This window comes from Nipponia nippon, unplaced genomic scaffold, assembly GCF_047370975.1.
Source record: "Nipponia nippon isolate SJK-2023a ecotype South Korea unplaced genomic scaffold, ASM4737097v1 scaffold_27, whole genome shotgun sequence".
NCBI lineage: Eukaryota > Metazoa > Chordata > Aves > Pelecaniformes > Threskiornithidae > Nipponia > Nipponia nippon.
The window spans coordinates 560315-577112 of NW_028262344.1; the positions used below are offsets into that span (position 1 = coordinate 560315).

At 40.9% G+C, this 16798-nt stretch overlaps 1 protein-coding gene across 3 annotated transcripts in view; it reads right to left on the reverse strand.

Annotated features, from left to right (window-relative positions):
• Positions 1-16798, reverse strand: part of DOCK5 (dedicator of cytokinesis 5) — a 97799-nt gene that overhangs the window by 17724 nt on the left and 63277 nt on the right. For all 3 annotated transcript variants that reach the window (XR_015705993.1, XR_015705994.1, XM_087763117.1), the window contains exons 34-49: positions 16565-16650; positions 15862-16018; positions 15277-15317; positions 15074-15164; positions 14052-14171; positions 13178-13267; positions 12268-12372; positions 10791-10932; positions 8317-8398; positions 8029-8113; positions 7160-7246; positions 6513-6689; positions 4352-4435; positions 3405-3542; positions 3125-3291; positions 2156-2333 (exon numbers count right to left, since the gene is read on the reverse strand). Coding sequence is in view for 1 of the 3 variants with exons in the window: in XM_087763117.1 (XP_087619243.1) it covers positions 2156-2333; positions 3125-3291; positions 3405-3542; positions 4352-4435; positions 6513-6689; positions 7160-7246; positions 8029-8113; positions 8317-8398; positions 10791-10932; positions 12268-12372; positions 13178-13267; positions 14052-14171; positions 15074-15164; positions 15277-15317; positions 15862-16018; positions 16565-16650 (1830 nt within the window). In the remaining 2 variants the exon portion in view is untranslated. The remainder of the gene's footprint in view (positions 1-2155; positions 2334-3124; positions 3292-3404; positions 3543-4351; positions 4436-6512; positions 6690-7159; positions 7247-8028; positions 8114-8316; positions 8399-10790; positions 10933-12267; positions 12373-13177; positions 13268-14051; positions 14172-15073; positions 15165-15276; positions 15318-15861; positions 16019-16564; positions 16651-16798) is intronic.

Consider the following 16798-nt stretch of genomic DNA (forward strand, 5'->3'; position numbering starts at 1 on the left):
GCTCCAGAAAAGTCATGCGTAAGAGAAAGGTGCATTCAGGTGAAACGTAAGAGTGAAACCGCTGCACTGGCTAAGCCATGTCAAAAAGCACACACTGTGCTCCTATGACACATCCAGTTTTCTGTGGGACCTTACTAACCAGGTAGCAATAGTAAACTGTTTTTAACGACCTTTGTGTGTATTAACTAAGAAGGGAAGACGACAAGCTGAAAAACTGCTGCATTTGACTAGCAGTTCTGTGAACAAATCTGGGGGGAAAAAGGTCTTTCCAAGATAAAAAAAAAAAAAAAAAAAAAAAATTGAAATTCTGGGTGCAAGTCAGGACTGCTAGTATCATCCAGCTCCTTAGGTCTGTGAAACAAGTCTACTTCAGGCTTTACAGAGGAAATCTCTTGCATTTGGGACTCGGGAGGTGTTGTTCCAGTTCCTTCCAGTGTCACGCACATCCTCTGTGCTCTTCACTCAAATTGTGAGGCTATCTGAGTACGGTCCCAAGAGTCCAGTGCATGAATATTACGGTCCTTCTCACTGTGCAGAAGGGACCACAGAGAGTACAGTGAATATAAAACTTACAAAGACCAAAGCTGCTGGATGTACAGCAAGCCTTTGGTTCCCTCTGGCTTTCTAGCTCCCAAGCAGCTTAGTCAAGAGCTGCATAAAACCAGTCTGTCCAATTCTGGTGCTGCACTATCCAGCTTTGGAACAGACTAGCTATAAAAAACAGCTTTCTTTGTACTTCGCAATGTTCTTAAGCATGAATATAACCCTTAACTGCTCATTCCCTTCAGTAAGCCGATCACACATGTAATTTGCCCTCAGAGATATGGGGGGAGAGGGCAGGGTGGGTGTTCTGTTTTGCATCTCTCAGCTGTCTGCAATGCCAAGTCTTGGCCAGACATGCCTTACTGTCCTAGAGAACTGGTCGATACAAATGGGCTTTCTCCCAGATCTTGTCCCTCTAGTTTTACTCAATAAAGTGATCAGCAGCTGACATCACAGTTTGTGGGTTAAACCCATTTAATTCTTCCAGAGGCAGAGGGCCAGGCCTCCTGAACCACTAATATTTACAACCCCAGATTTGCCTCTTGAGTGGAAAGCCTGTCAATACCAAATGACATGATTCTAGAACCACAGTTCCCCTTTTTATAAATATTCTGCAGACTCCAACTGCTGGCAGCATTACTCAGAATTGATGAGAATTCCTGAATATATAGCAGCATAACCTGTTCCCGCCAGATTCAGTTGAGATCTTGGGAGGGAAAGGGAAACAGAACTACTCATGTTTTCTCATTATTTACGCAGTCTGTGTTAAGTCAAATTATCACCGAGCCACCGGTTTAAATACTCAGATGCCTAATTCTCGCATACCCTCTGACAGTGTAATATAGTCTTAGCATAAATCAGGATAATACTCCAAGGTCATACAACTCTACTTTTGGGCTGAAACTTATCCGTTTGTATTAGGTGATCATGCTGAATCCCACTGTCAACCTGAATGCCTAACAGTCTCCAATATATTCCTCGTTAAAACACTCCTGTGGGGGTATAGATTCTCCTTTATGCCTCTTTTGCAAATAATTTGCTCAAGGAGTAAACACTCCTGCCCTCACGCAGGAGGTCTGGAGCAGAGTACAGACTGGAAGATCCAGTTTTTCAAAGTCCTAAGCTGGTGACCTAACTACCAGACCATCTTTTTCAACTCCTCAATCCATCAAACTGATCTTCACCTTGCAGTATATTTGATTTGTGCAGTGATGCTGACTGACAGCAGCTGAACATCTGGCTTGCCAGCTGGATTTTTGAGTGGGCTAGCAGTATCTGCTTGCTCCAACAAAAACAGAACAATTCTACATTGTGCTGAGAGCATCACGCAGTCCTCCACGCCTATAAGAAATGAGGGCACTGAGCACCTAAATGAAACATCAGTGCCTCATGCTTCCAGTTTGCACCTTAAGCCAAACTGCAGTTCAGTCTGTGACACAAGTTTTCCAAATAAAAAAGTAAGAATTACTCAGATGACCAAGGCTTTTGGTATTTGAACCCCTCCTACTATTTAATGAAGTTCCCAATGACAAGCATGGCTGAAAGCAACGGAAACACTAAAATCTCCTGCTGTGGATTTTATTATTGCTATTATTTTATTTTTTTTTTTTACCATTTTGGAAGTCAGTTCCATTTCTGGCTCCTTCTCTACAATAACCTGAGATTTGCTAATACTCCAGTCCTTCCTCTTGAGTTTGCTAATCCGGTTATCACCATCGTCTTTCACGGGCAGTTCCTCAGCTCTGGAAGCTGTTGATATCCTTCTCTCCAAGAGAGGCTCCAGAATAGATCTGCAGCCCACACCAAAAGAGTGAAAAAACATGAAACATTAGTCCACCAGACATTTAAAGCGCTGTCTGTTAGAAAGCTCCGAGTTTGCATAAGAAATTAATGTGAAAAACTGAGCTATGACCATGGAATTTTCAGTGAGATTTGTGCTCCTAAGTTACCCCAGGAAATCTGAGTATAATGCCTTACGTACAAGATAAAGTGTGATCTACTTGCAGAAGGAGCCAGACCTGCATTTTATGCTGAACCCTGCCACCGAGTCTGCCGTGTGACCTTGAGCAAGTCACCTAGACTCCCTGGCTATCACAGATGCAAACTAGATGGACAGAGAAGTAACATCAGGAAATGTTTCCGTGTGTGGCAGCTCTTTTTAATGCCATGTATGCAGCTGCAAACAGGTAGGTAGAACAAGTACCATATGACTATGCACCTCTTTGCAGACCACAAACTAAATTACCTTGTAGTATCTTACACCTCTGTTTTCCAGCATTCCTGGGAAACAGAAATAGTGTGCATCTGAAATACACCACATCCATCCCTCTTCAGTATCATGTAGATAATTGGGACCCCAGAGACAAACAGTCGTGGGTTCAATTCCCAGACCTATCCCTACCTGTGCTTCAAACTCCCTGTCCGTAAAACGGAATGACAACATTGGCCTCCATTTAAAGTTTTAAATGCACAGCTATTACTATTGTAATTGTATGGAATCGATGTTCATTTTAAGAGTAACTAATTCTAGCAAAGGCATATCCCTGGTCTTGTACATCACATGTAAAGGCTGATTACTAACCCGTCTGAACCTGGTCTGGAGGAAGTGCTATCAGATGACGTGGAAGATGTAGAGACCACAGAAGATGCCACAGATGTGACAGAGAGCCTTCTCAGCGTGGAAGACATGATATAAGGCAACACGACGGAGCCTGACCTGCTCTGTTTCCTTTCGGTGAGGGAGGGAGGCTGCAGACAAATATGCTTGTGGTAAATCATGTAACACTTAACTCAGTCACAACTGGGAAAGGGGAAAGTTGTGTTTCTTTAAGGCAAAACGCTAAACAACCAGGTACACTTACCAAGGTTATTACACCATACTGCTTCTCCACTTTCTTCTTCAGCTCTTTGAAACACGCTATCAGTCTGTCATGTAGAGGCTTCAGCTGTTCCGTCAGCTTCTCACCATGGATCCTAATCCCTTCTGCCAACAATGGCATCTGAAAGGAGGAACAAAATTAAGCTACGAAAGGGCAAATCAGCTCTCCTGTTCCAGGAAGGAATTTTCTATGCATGTTACGCATCTCAGATACAATCAAAGGCCTTAAATCAATGTGTTTTGAGTTTGCAGAGGCAAAAAAAGCAATTATACAGTAAGGAAGCTCAGCTACTGACTCATAACTTATGACACTGTAGTAACCTGAGCTCTATGTGTTCAAGAAACATGAACATTTTCCCCATCTATACGTATGGTTCCCTCTTCCCTACTCAGATTCCACATTCTGCTTTGGAAAACACAGTATGTTAAATGCTGGAGTATCACTTCTTAGCCCCCAAAGCTGTGTGACTATGAGGTAGCTTTAACAGGGCTCTGTTGTGTGGAAATGTGTAAAAACTGGTCTGCAGGGATGCAATTTGCATTACAAAAAAAACCTAGGGCAATTTTTCATTGCTATGCAGGTCAAAATAGACAAACTTTCAATGGTCAGACTGACAAAACATTAGGTCTGATGATTTCATGAAAAGGTAACAGATATTTCGTTACACTCACGAGGGGAAAAAAACCAAAAAACCAAACCAAACAACTATGCCACGTTGGCAATTATTCCAGAATAACATTTCAGAGCAACACAAGATACATGAAGGCCACAATTTTAGAACATGACAGTTTCCTCAAAATAAAAAAACAACTGTACACACATCCAGAATGTTCTTATAGTATTTATCTGCATTATGTCTCCAAAACAATGATGCTGGAAAAACATCTGCACTCATACATAGTGCTTTCACTTCTTTCCCCATATGATACCTGCAGAGCGATTAGTTGCTTAAGCAGTTCAATTTTATCTTGATCTTCAGGATGTTCTTGAATATACTTCTCTGTGAAAAAGGCCTGAAAGCAAAGAGAGACGATGATAGAGACACTACGTTGCTTTCACAGCTAACTCTGAGTGAAAGATCCTTGTACTTTAAAAGCAATTAATTAGCATTATTCCTCATAGCAAATTTTTTTTTTTTTTTTAATATCTCCGTGACACAAAGCTGAAGGAGAAAGAACCATTTGTTGAGAACTGGGAAAAGAGGCTATTTTTGTAAAAATAAAAAAATAAACAAACCCCAAATTTTACTCTTTTTTGGGTAAAACACTGATATGTAAAAAAAAGTTACTTTATCACAAGGGTTTTCTTCAATTCCATTTCCATTCTCATAAAATAGTATCGATTTGAATAATCAAGGCTACATTACTTGTCACTCAAATGCGAGTAGCAGATCCAGTTGAGTTTTCACTTCAAGGAGTCTCTTTAATTTTTAGCATTCAATGACCTACAGTACACAATGACAGGCAAACAACCTCAGCGGCAGAAAGGTGAACAGGGCATCTCCTGCCTGCAATTTCCTTAAGTTCTATGATTTAAGCCCTTAAGTACAACATTTTCACGTGGGGCTTGTTACAAAGATTCAGTAGAAATAAAGACCATGTTGAGAGTTTGACTCACAGTTTGATTCAACAAAGCACCTTTAGTCTACGCTTCTAATGTGTTTACCTTTAATCAACAGAATCTGGTATCGGTTTAAAGTTGAACAAACACAAGGACACTTTCCGGGACTGAAGCCTTCAAATTGTGCCAATTCACATTATGTGCTACAGTATATTGCGTTGAAATGTATCACGATTCCTGGTCAGAAGAATTTATTTTTTCTTTTTCCTAGATAAAACCCCTAATAATTTTTCATTTGGTTTTAAAACGCATCTCTGATCCATTTCAGTCTCTGCATATATTTCTTCGTTCTGCGTTCCATTAACTGGACTGTATGTACAAGTGTTTATAGGCCTAGCGGTACGACTCTGAAAAAGGCTGATGTCAAGAGGAGGTTAGCCTGTGAAAGGACTGCCGGGTAGCTCCCGGTGGATTTTTCTTGAAAGTGTTTAATTATTGCAAGAAGAAAGCGCATGTTGAAAATGCAGACTTTGGCTTTTGGCTACAATGAAACAATTAAAACTCAAGATTTTAGCCGCCCACAAAAGCCAAATGTTCTGTACTGATCTTCAGTTGGAATAGGAAAATATGAACCAGAAATGAGTGTTTCCAGATGTGGTTACAGATACTTTGTGTTTCCTAGCTTTAACTGCTTTCCCACTTTCGTGATTCTAAACTTTATGTCAACCTTAATTCATAAAATAGGAGGATTTAGGGCCAAATTCAGCCCTGGCAAAGTAAGCGACTCCTCTGGAATCAGCAGAGTTAGACCCCAGATAAATCAGACCCTCTCCCATTTAACTTTTGCACTTCATTTCATGTGACTGGAACACATCTGAGAAGAATTAAATGTGTTTTAACACCGTCCATTCAGTTTATGAAAATAAGCAATATATTTTGTGCTGGGAATACCATCATTAGATACTGGGAATAAACAGCTTAAGATAAACATCACAATAAAGGAAGAACATACACTGTTCAGCTGAAGTCAACTGAATAAACCTGGATAAGAAACACTGTTTTCTTCCTGAAATATATGCTCTTTGCTGCAAAACTCCACAGACAGATTATCTGCTGGAAAGAGAAATCCTTACCATTCTATATTAACACAATGGAGAAACGTTACCTCTTTTGCTTTTCTTTGTTTTTTCTGGGCTGACCAAGAACCTCAATGCCCCCATGAGGTAGGGCCATGCTATTATCACCACCGTATGAGGCCCAAAAGAGCTGGATCACTCATCTCTGTGGCAATGCACAGCACTAAAACTAAACACTAAACCACTAAAGATGTGGGGTTTTTCCACCTTCCAGTCTAGGGGAAATCTCTTTGTTTTTTTCTCCTCCTTTTTGAGCTCTGAACAGACAGATATAGCTACAGAACACACTATGTCTGAGTAACAGCTGAAAACTGAACTTGAATCTCCCACATTTCAGTTCAGGTCTTCAACACTGCAGAGGTCAGACTGAGCTACAGATAAACGTGAAAAAGACCTTTTCATAGTTGGTATATCCCCCCATGACCGCTGGGTCCACAATCCCATTCAGGAGCATAGAGAGAGGATGTACAGGAAGACTCCGGTCCCAGACATGCTGTTGGACAATGTTGCTGATTTTCTCATTGGTTAGCTCCATCGTTTCTATGGCGTTCTCCAAGGGGCTGATCTCTTCCTGACGGAAAGAAGAAACAGAATAAACCTTCATTCACCTCCACTGAATATGAAATTACGTAACTCCTCGTGTATGAACGGCAGCCCAATAGTTTCCAGCAGAGGATTTTGGACTCCCTGTGCTAACTATCTTGCCATTCAGAGATCAGTGCAAGAACGATCTTACACCTTAACCCGAAGGAAAAACAGTTTAGGACTTGGCTGCTGACTGTGGAGTATGTTACAGAATTAACCACTCTCCCAAGCATTATACAGTCAATGTAGAACTTCGCTGCCTTGGGTAGAGCTGTCTGCAGAATAGCATAAAAAGACAAGCACATCAAAGAAGATACACATTTGCTTTTATCTGAAGCAGAAGTTATTGGTGTGCCACATCCAACAGTGGAAGGACTAGTAGTCCTAACTGTTGCAAGCCTCTCTATTCCATGAAAGATTGGAGGGAATGAGACCCAGACCATATGCAGAACTCACCGTTGTAATCTGTTTGACTTCAAACCACTTGAGGATGCCTGGAAATGAATACGCTGTCGTGTAGGTTGTCCTTTCTATCCACATATTCTAGTTAGAGAAGGAAAAAATTCCAAGATGTAAGGAAAATATTGGCCTTGCAATTCAATTCCCTTCTGTGGTAGAGCGTGGAACCAGGCTTTCAGCACTAGCTGGCAGGACTTACACAGTGACTTTCACCTTCACTAACTGGGATGGAACCCAGTGTTTTTGGCAACAAATACCACCTCTACTATTTAAATGGTATCAACATTAGCAGCAGTAGGCTGTTACCCTCCATGTGGACCACTATTAGGAGGACTGTGTTCATGGCATATTTAGCCAGAGTTACATGCAACATGCTCAACCACTACATGAGCAACAGTATGCCTCATAGGCAGCAAGGAAACGTGCTGTTACACTACACCCAAGGCTCCCTCTCCACTGAAAATCTTCGAAGTTGGTCTGAAGTTGAACTGATCCTTCATGGTTAGAGGCTGGCCTCCTTAAGGACAGCTACATCATCCACAATCTACCAGACACACAGGTGCACTCTGTAGGAAGCTGGGGTTAGACAGCACAATACTTATGGATTCTAGATCAAGGATTTTGAGCATTACAACTTCAGCTACAGAGCCCCTTGACATTATCACACTGGCTTTATGTAAAAATTGCAACGCAAAGTGCAATTTTTCTCCTACATTTGAATAGCAAAATTCCATTGCCACAGGTGGAGGAAAAACAATTCTGACAGTGCTGTTCAAAATGCCACCAACAAAATAAATAAATGCACAGAACCATTTTCTCATAGTACAGAAACCCAAACCAGCTAGCATCAAAAGCAAAGGACTCACAGCAAACTCGTTGTCTGGATCTTTTTCTCCTTTCCTGACTGGTCGGGAGTGTGTGAACTGCTGTACCTCGTTTGCTCTGTAGTAGCTAGAAAGAAGCAGAGTAAATGGTGAGTTTTCTCACCTCCCGTCCTCCTTACAGAAAGGTTCTTCTGTTTCCTCTGAAAACCAACCACGCGTAAGCTGGACTATGAAACAGATTTACACAAGACACAAAGGCACTGCACCTTGTGCCTAGGCTAGTTGAGAAAAATACAGAGGACATGTTGAGGGAAAAGGAAAAGAAATTACTTTAAGATCTGTTCAGGAACAGGTTTGTCTTTATAATTAGGTGGCAGGTTCATCACAGGCTTCACAATAAAGCACTGCACATCTGAGCAGCTATAGTTAAGGATGAAAAACTATGAATCCTTTTAGGAAAACAGGAGAGGGAGAGGAATACCCTTCCTGTTTTCAAACACCAGACTTCTCAACAATTCCCTGTGCTCTTGTCATGTTTGAAGAAAAATACCTAGTAGTTCATCAACAATCACAGGCATTATATTGCTTCTTGTAGTTTGTATGCTACTCATGAACTAAAAGCCCCAAAAGATAAAGGGCTATACGAATATTTCCAGCTATTGAAATACCCTGGTGAAAGGCCTGGGAAGCCTGGGTGCTACCCATTTCTACTCTGGGGACAGGAAAACAAGATTCTGCGCTAGGTTCTGTAACAGATGCATCTGTTTCTTCTCTCTCCCTCACCGCCCCATGGTTATTTGTCAGATTCTTCCAGCACGGTGAAGCTGCCCCTCCCTCCCCATTTTTAGGGCAATAAAGCTAACTGAAGAAAGTAGGCTGTTTTTAACCAGTGAATATCTACTTCATCTTCAGCTTTTGCAACTGTGAACCATGACAGAAATTAAAAAACAAAGTTAGTAACAGTATTCCCAAGCACAACAGCTTACAGTGTTGTTCCTCCAGAGTTCTAAGGACTGTACTGAAGGCTTTACAGAAGTAAAAACCTGCGTGGAAAAGGAAAGCATAAACAATATGACCCACATTAATAGATTATTTCTGTGAATCACCTGCCAGTTGCACTCTGAAGTGGCAATGTTTTACTGGCAGGTAGGGTAGCCCCATACATCCTTTATTTCACTGAGCGTAGTTCTAAACAGTATTTTGAAAGCAAAGGCAAGGTCATTCTGCCCGCACTGAAGAGCCAGATGGATGCTAGCCAAACCTGAACCCAAAACCACACAGCCACATTAGATCAAGCACTGAGCCCAAGCTAATATATTCCTTCTCTCAGGAGAGCTTATTAGGTTGGGCTTCATGCCATGCTAAGCTTGCTATACAGCTTCTAGTTCAGAGCTGGTGGAAGACTAGCCTGTTTAACTGTGCGGGCATTCCCTGAGACTGCGTACAGCTCACTCAATTTCACCAGTCCACTATTATGAAATAACCAAGGGAAGAACAAGGCATTTTGTCATAAAAGAGCAAGGAAGCGTATTCTAAGCAAAAGTAAAAAAGAGCCTAAGACAACGGAGGTTAAAAAAGCATGAAATTAAAACTAACTCCAGAACTAGCAACCCCTGCCTAACACAACAGTGATTTGGACACTCAAACTCCTCATCTTTTCCGAAGGTGTTTGTAAGAGTCCGAGAAGAACCTGTACCAAATCCAAGCTATGCAGCTGCTCCCCTTTACAATGGGGCTATGCCAAAGACCCGGAACCAAACACCCCCAAACTTTTAGAAGAGTTCAGATCTGGATCCAAATTTTGCGGTTCAGGCTCATCTTGAGCCAAAAACATTAGAACAAACACAAACAGATGCAAAGGAAGTAGCTGAAACAAAGCAGCAACAGAGGAGGCATTTTTTGATACCAAGTTTGGTCTTGAATGAATTTTAATTTCCTATGTGGATTTAGTGCTTGGCAGGCTTATTGCAAGGGAAGCATCTGGTATCACTGCTTGAGTTGTGCCTTTGTACACAGACTTTTAAGGCCAAACTGGACCATCAGATTCTCTAATCTGGCCTGTATAACACAGGCCAGAAGCCCAGTAACTTGGTTTTTACTGAGGTACATCTTCCAGGAGCACATCTGCTATTGACTGGAAGTCACAAACAAGAATCTGAAGCATCTTCATTAGGTTGCACTTGGTGATGCTCACAATTAAGAGAAAGAGGATCTTAAGCCTAGTGGTGTGCTGTGTCACACACTTTGGAGTTTCACCAGCAGAAAGAAAAAAATTTAAAAAAAAAAAAAAAAAGGGTTGTTCACCCAACAACTTTCATCAACATAAATAATCACTTCTCACAAAGTGACTTCTAGGGAAAAAAACCCAAAACCGAGCCATTTCATAAATGCTAGTTCATCACAAGCAAGAAGAGAGCATATTTCCATTTTCTTTATATCCCACTTTCACTGCCTGTCTTTTACTGCTTTCACCTAGAAATACCCAACTGGATCACATATATACTACAGCAGTCAGCACCACCTGCTTGAGAAGGCAGCACAAGAAATCCTGACCTGCCATCTGTTAAGGTTTCATCCTAACAGCACCTCGTTTAACTCTGACAATATCAAGCTGTCTCTCTTTTTCAATATGTTTAAGTTCACTATTGCAGTTCTGGATAGTCTTATTTTCATGCCCACTGCCTGCCTTCAAAGTCCCCCTGGAGCAGTAAGGTCCTTGCTCATTACTGTTTTTTACAAATTCTCTTATTCTAGGAAAGAGGCAGACCTTGAATGTGCCAAAACATATTAGAACCAAAAGATACACTGTTTAGGAGAAGACTTGATCTCTTCTCCTGGAGGGGCAGTGCTGGTCATCTTCTCAGCACTAGGAAACTGGGTCAACAGCTTCAGGTTGAAGTCTTCCCTTCGTTCATACTCTTTGCCACGGTAGATAAAAATTTTATTCTGTGGGTAGCAGAAGAAAGAGAATTAATGCTAAACAAAGCGATGAGAAAGAGCTTTCTGAACATACATAGAGTAGTCTCAGAGATCTAATTTATATGAAGGGCTGTCTCCTAGCTTAACAGACAGTCAGAAGACATGAAAGAAGAAACACAGGCTAAAGTGACAACACAGCAACTCTCAGGAGCAAGGCCCCGCAACGGCATCCTCATTTGTGTAGAAAATTCATTGTTCCACACACAAGTGTTATTGAACATGTTCATGCTTTCTAGCACTCTAAGAACTCACACATTCAACACATGAAATCTCAGTCAGGGGACTGGTTTTAAGTAAGAGAACATGTGTCCCAAAAAGTTCTTTAATGCAGGGAACTGCATGCTCCTTGCCAGACCACTTATGATACGAGTTAACTGAGGGACCTCTCTATGCACAAAGACATGAGTTTTACCTCTGTTCCCTTGCTGAATCTCTTCAGCTACCATTAACAAAACGGTCAGCTATGGCAGCTTCGCGCTACAGGCTTAACAGTTAGACCATGGCCAATTACTTTTCCAAACTGGCCACCAAGCAGTGGAGGTTTCTGGAAGCGATGGATTTCAAAACATGACCTGGAGGTGAAAGCCTTCTATGCCATCCAGTTCCACAGTCCTAAGTTAACATTTTTCTTTTTTAATGAGCTTGGCCTCCATTTAAGGCCAGTAACTTCAAACAACTCCAGTCTGAAAATGTAAATGTTTCTCAATTTTAAATAATAGTTGGGAATATTTGCTAGTATGCTGCACCCTGCCCATCTGACTCACTTTGGCTAGATTCTTGTATTACAGCTAGCATAGATCCAGAAATGCTTAGCAGCAATCTCAAACAGGAAGCATCTTTGCATTTTAATTCTTCTGCGTGGGACAGACTCTTACTAATGTGCTTGAGCATTGAAATGATCCATGTCCTGAAAATTAGGCTGATTCAGGCTGAAAAGCAATGGGATAAATTCTTTACAAGCTAAACATTTTCTAACGGCAACAATCATATTTTGGAGGAAGTGTATAGGACACAAATACAAAAGGTAGATTCTGTTTAAGTCCGTATAAGAACATACCAATCATCTAACAAACCCTGTTAAAACACTCTGACTTTATTAAAGCTGTTAACACAAAAAAATCCAGTCTCTTACTTGTCTCTTTTTATATGGCGAAGTGTTTTGAAATACTTCAGGGATTTAGATCTCTCAGTATCATTCAAAGGAAAAGGAGTTTGGCACCTGAATTTTCTCAGAAGCTCTGTGAAAGTTGTGACTTTTAGGGTACCCACCACTCCAGAACTTGAGTGCTGAAGAATTCTTACCCGGAGGAAAGAGGGGAAACCCTGACCATAGTATCCAACAGCAAAGTACTCTGGTTGAGGTCTCATTGCCTTCATAATATTCTCATAAAAAGTAGCTCGTTTTTTCTGGAAGAAAAAAAAAAAGTCACCAGCATTTTCACTTTGGAGTATTCAAGGACACTGCCAGACAGTGTCTGTCAGCTCACATTCCCAGTGACAATTCCTCATCTAATATTCTCCCCTACAGAATACTTTTTACAATTGTTTTTTTTTGATACAGTATCTCATACTTATCCATTTACTTGGTTAAATACTTGGTTTGTCTGGGCCAGAATCAACTTCATTTCCTGGTTTGCAGACATGACAGCAATGCCATGTTTTTTAGGATTCCAAGAGGATACCCGAAATCCTTAACTATTGCACCACAAATTAAAAATAATGTTCTGAAACTGAGCAGACACAAATGGTGACAAATGTCAGAGAACTGGCAGAAATAAAACTGGGCAGATGATTCTCATATGAAAGAACATAAAGACCATCTGGTTACATCTTTAACCACTACAAAACATAATTCAGAACCAAGATGATTCTATAGTTCTGTGTTGATACACAGTAGTTTTATCACACAAATAACAAGGTGATGAGATTTATGGAGCCTGAAAATGCACCATGCAAATGTTACCGTATTTGATTAACAGTAAGAATGTTAAACATCTGTACATGATATTGTCATGCTAATTACAAGGTCAAAACCACACCCTGTAAAAAAAATTATGAAAACATTCTTCTAATATTAAGCTTTACAAAACCATGGGGGTTATGCTGGTTTGTCTTTAACATAAATGTATTTTGGATTTATCCTGCTCAACAGTATTAATTTAAGCATTCAGCAGCCTGCTGAAAATGGAGAAAAAAAAAAAAAAAATCTTACCAGGAGATTACCAAGGCCCTCATAATCAAAGACCTTGTTTTCATACATGTCAGCCAACTCTTTGCTTAGCTGAATGGCTTTTTCCCACATCTCCATGGAGGGTGAAGGGAGGCAGGTGGGGGAAGAAGAGCACAAACAAAATAAAAGACTCAGTTAAAAGCATTCATTACCACAGATAGGTAAACAAAAAATTCAGCTGATTTTAATTCAGGCAGTACTTTAATGCACTGCCAACTTTCCCTTAGACTCCATGCTGTACATTTTTTTGCAGTAATTATTATAGTCACACAGCTCTTTTGATTTGTAGATCTGAAAGTGGTTTACAAAGCCAAGGTTTCCATTGTTACTCCTGATAGGGAAAACTGAGGCACAAAGAGGTAGAAGGACATGTCCAAACAGCAAGTGAGAGAAGCCCAGGTGGTGTCCTCCACTAATACTTCATCCCCTGCATCAGGCTTCCTTGGGTTTGTCTCATGTAGCTCTGGTAGAACCATCTATTCAAAGCGCAACTAACACAAGTTCAGCATCAGCCAGACAAGCCATACTCACTGCAATGCAAAAACCCGACAGAAGCCATTACCCAGAAAAAGAAAGGAAAACACCTATAGTTTTCTCATCTACCCAGTGTCTTGAACAGGGTTAGTTTTTCATATGCTCTTTGGCTAACAAGGAAAATAGAAGGATTCAAAGATCACCAGGACAAATAGATACCCTGCTCATATGCCAGTACTGTGGTCTTTATTAAAAAGCATCAAAAGCCCGTTATGGAATCATGTCTGCTTTTAACAGAAGTTGTTTTAACAGCTTCTGCCAGCTACATTCACCAAGCCAAGTATCTACCAGTGAACTGTAGGAACACTACAGAGATACTCACTTTGCCCCTGTCAAAGAAGGAGATAATTTCTTGGTAGAGTTTTTCCTTGAGTTCCTGTTGTGAGTAGACATAGTAGCTGTCCCTCTGCAGGAGATGAGGGACACATGGCTTCTCGGACCACTAGTACAGAGGGAAAACAGGTAAAGTTGAAAGAACTGGAACACTGTTAGATTAACAAGTCCTTACAGTGGATAGACTCACCTTCTGCAGGGATGCATTCAAGACAAATCCATCATCAATGCAAAGGGAGAATGATATAAGCTGAGCTGGCTGACTAACGTAAACTAGGAATGCACACACAAACACTGCATCTCAGCAGCATGGTTAGAATAACAAGTAGCTAGTACGCAGTAACTTCTTAAACCACTCCAGCCAGCTGCTCAGAAAAACATCTGAATATGCTCTCTCACTGCACATCTAAGCAGCCAGAAAGCTAATATTTTTCTACATTAAAAGTTCATGTCAAATCAGTTTAAGAATTCGTCTGAACTTGTAAAATTATTTTAGTCATATTTAAAAATCACTCTAAAATGTTAATAGAAGTTTAATTATATCTGCAAAACTGGCATGATTTTTGGCTTAAGGTCTTACACTGAGACACTAAGCGAATGTGTATGCTTTATTGATCTGTGGAAGAAATGAAAAGGTTGACTTAAATCCAAATTAAGATGGCTTAGGCTAATGCATTTTACACTGTCCACACAGAAGTGGGAAAACACTGTATTACGACCCCTAAAACAGTGTTTTCTCCCAGCTCACTATAGCACTCTGTTTCACCAAGGGTATGTAACAAATCGATGCTAATAACATTTTTGCTTTCATCCATTTAGCTGATGTGCAATCTGCAAAATTGTGAAGCTCCTTAACGACCACTAGAACCCGGGTAATGCAAAGCCACATTAAAAACAAACAAACAAACAAACAAAAAAACCCCAAAGTGAATTGTTTATTCTGAGCTGTTTGCACTTCATTTAAAACCCATATCCTGACAGTGCAAACTAAAATTGGCTTTAATGTAATACCTGGAGCAGCTCTGCATGGAGAAGAAGAGTGTATGCTGCCTCTGTGAAGTTCTCACAGTCTGTGTGCAGGTCCCGGAGTTTATATAGATACCTAAACAAATGAAAAGCAATTCTTACTTGATGTGAAGGACTCCTGTATCAGTGTGCAGAACATCAAGAGAAATAAAGGCTTCTATACAGGTTTATGGAGCGAAACAGACTACCTGATATAAATGTCCTCTCGTTTCTTCTCCTTATAAAAATTCTGCCAAGAATAGGAAAAGAAGTCAAACTTTCACAATGTAAAGTGCCATGGATTTGCATAATCATCTCTAGACAAGTAACTTAAGCATCAGTTTTAGATATTTCAAAGATCTTCGCTGTCACCTTGTCTGCTTAGGTGCATACATCCCTACAACCATCCCTTTAACATAAGGTGGAGCTACTGTCACCTCTAGAGAAGGGGTAAGGCAAAGAAAGCGGCTTGTCTGAAGTTATACAGGCTCTCTGCAGTGGAACAGGGACTTAAGCCCACATGTCCCAAACTATCAGCTACCCATCTTTCCTGCCTGTATTTCAGGGCTTCAGATTACCATGTAGACAAGGACCAGCCATGTGACTTGATTTTGGACTGTACAGCTTTCTATGCTTTATAGCTGTCAATGGCTGATAGCCTGATTTAGGCCCATCATTAACCAGAAATGGCATAAAGCATTACTTAAAATCCTACAAAAAAAAACCCCCTTCAGAATCCACAAAAGCCAGGTCAGTAAAGAAGCACCCGTATCCAAATCCAGCCTTCCCCATACCAGCACATTGACAGTGCAGCTCATGCGGTTCTCCTTGCTTTCATCATGCATGATTGTCCTGTAGTCCAGCAGGTTCTCTAGCAGGCTGCTGACCAGCAAAGCAAACACTTCTCCAGAAGTAGATAGATATTTATGCTTCCGACAGTGCTCCAGGAGGCTGCAGATACACCCAGAGAGACAGAAGGGAATACTCAGTTACAGTTCTCAGTGGTGTTAAGTAGAATTTCAGCGTAAATTACCCAAACAGCCACTCAGCAAACAGAGTCAAATATGTTTCCTGAACAGAGACTCACAGCGCAGAACAGCACACCGCATCCACCGACTTGAGATGCCCATGTCAGGCAGGTCAAAGCCTGCCTTAATCAAAAACCTGGATTCTACTCTTGGTGCTAAATGAAGGCTCTGATTTTGCTTTAACTCTGAACCTGCTGTTCTCAAGCTTTTCCATTTACAACCCCCTTGCCAGTTTGGCACCTGCCTCTAGGCTTTCATCTCCAACTTCAGGGTAGTTGTGCAAGTTGCTGCTCCAGAATAAAAGCATCATTTTAAGGCAATCAGTCTCAGAATACCCATAAAGCATTAAGATTGCTGTCAACTACACTGTCTCCCTATTCACTGGAGCAATGAATTAGGGTTTCTTTGCATTAGAAAAATAGCCAACTAAGCTGTAAAAAAGAGCCTCTATGTCCTTCATAAAACTTACAGTTTCTCCAGCAAAATCTTGTACTGTTCATCCCCTCGGCCACCCTCCACTTCCTGGTCCAGTCTGGTTATCAACTCATTTTCGAACTGAAAAGGCAAAAAACCAAAATCAAATAGACAGCAACTCTCAAGAGCGTGGTCTGAACATCAGTAATGCTTGTGGCTGGCATTTCTGAACTTCCCCGCCATCAGACACTGGTTTTACACGCACAGCTAGAGTACGCTTTCATCGTTG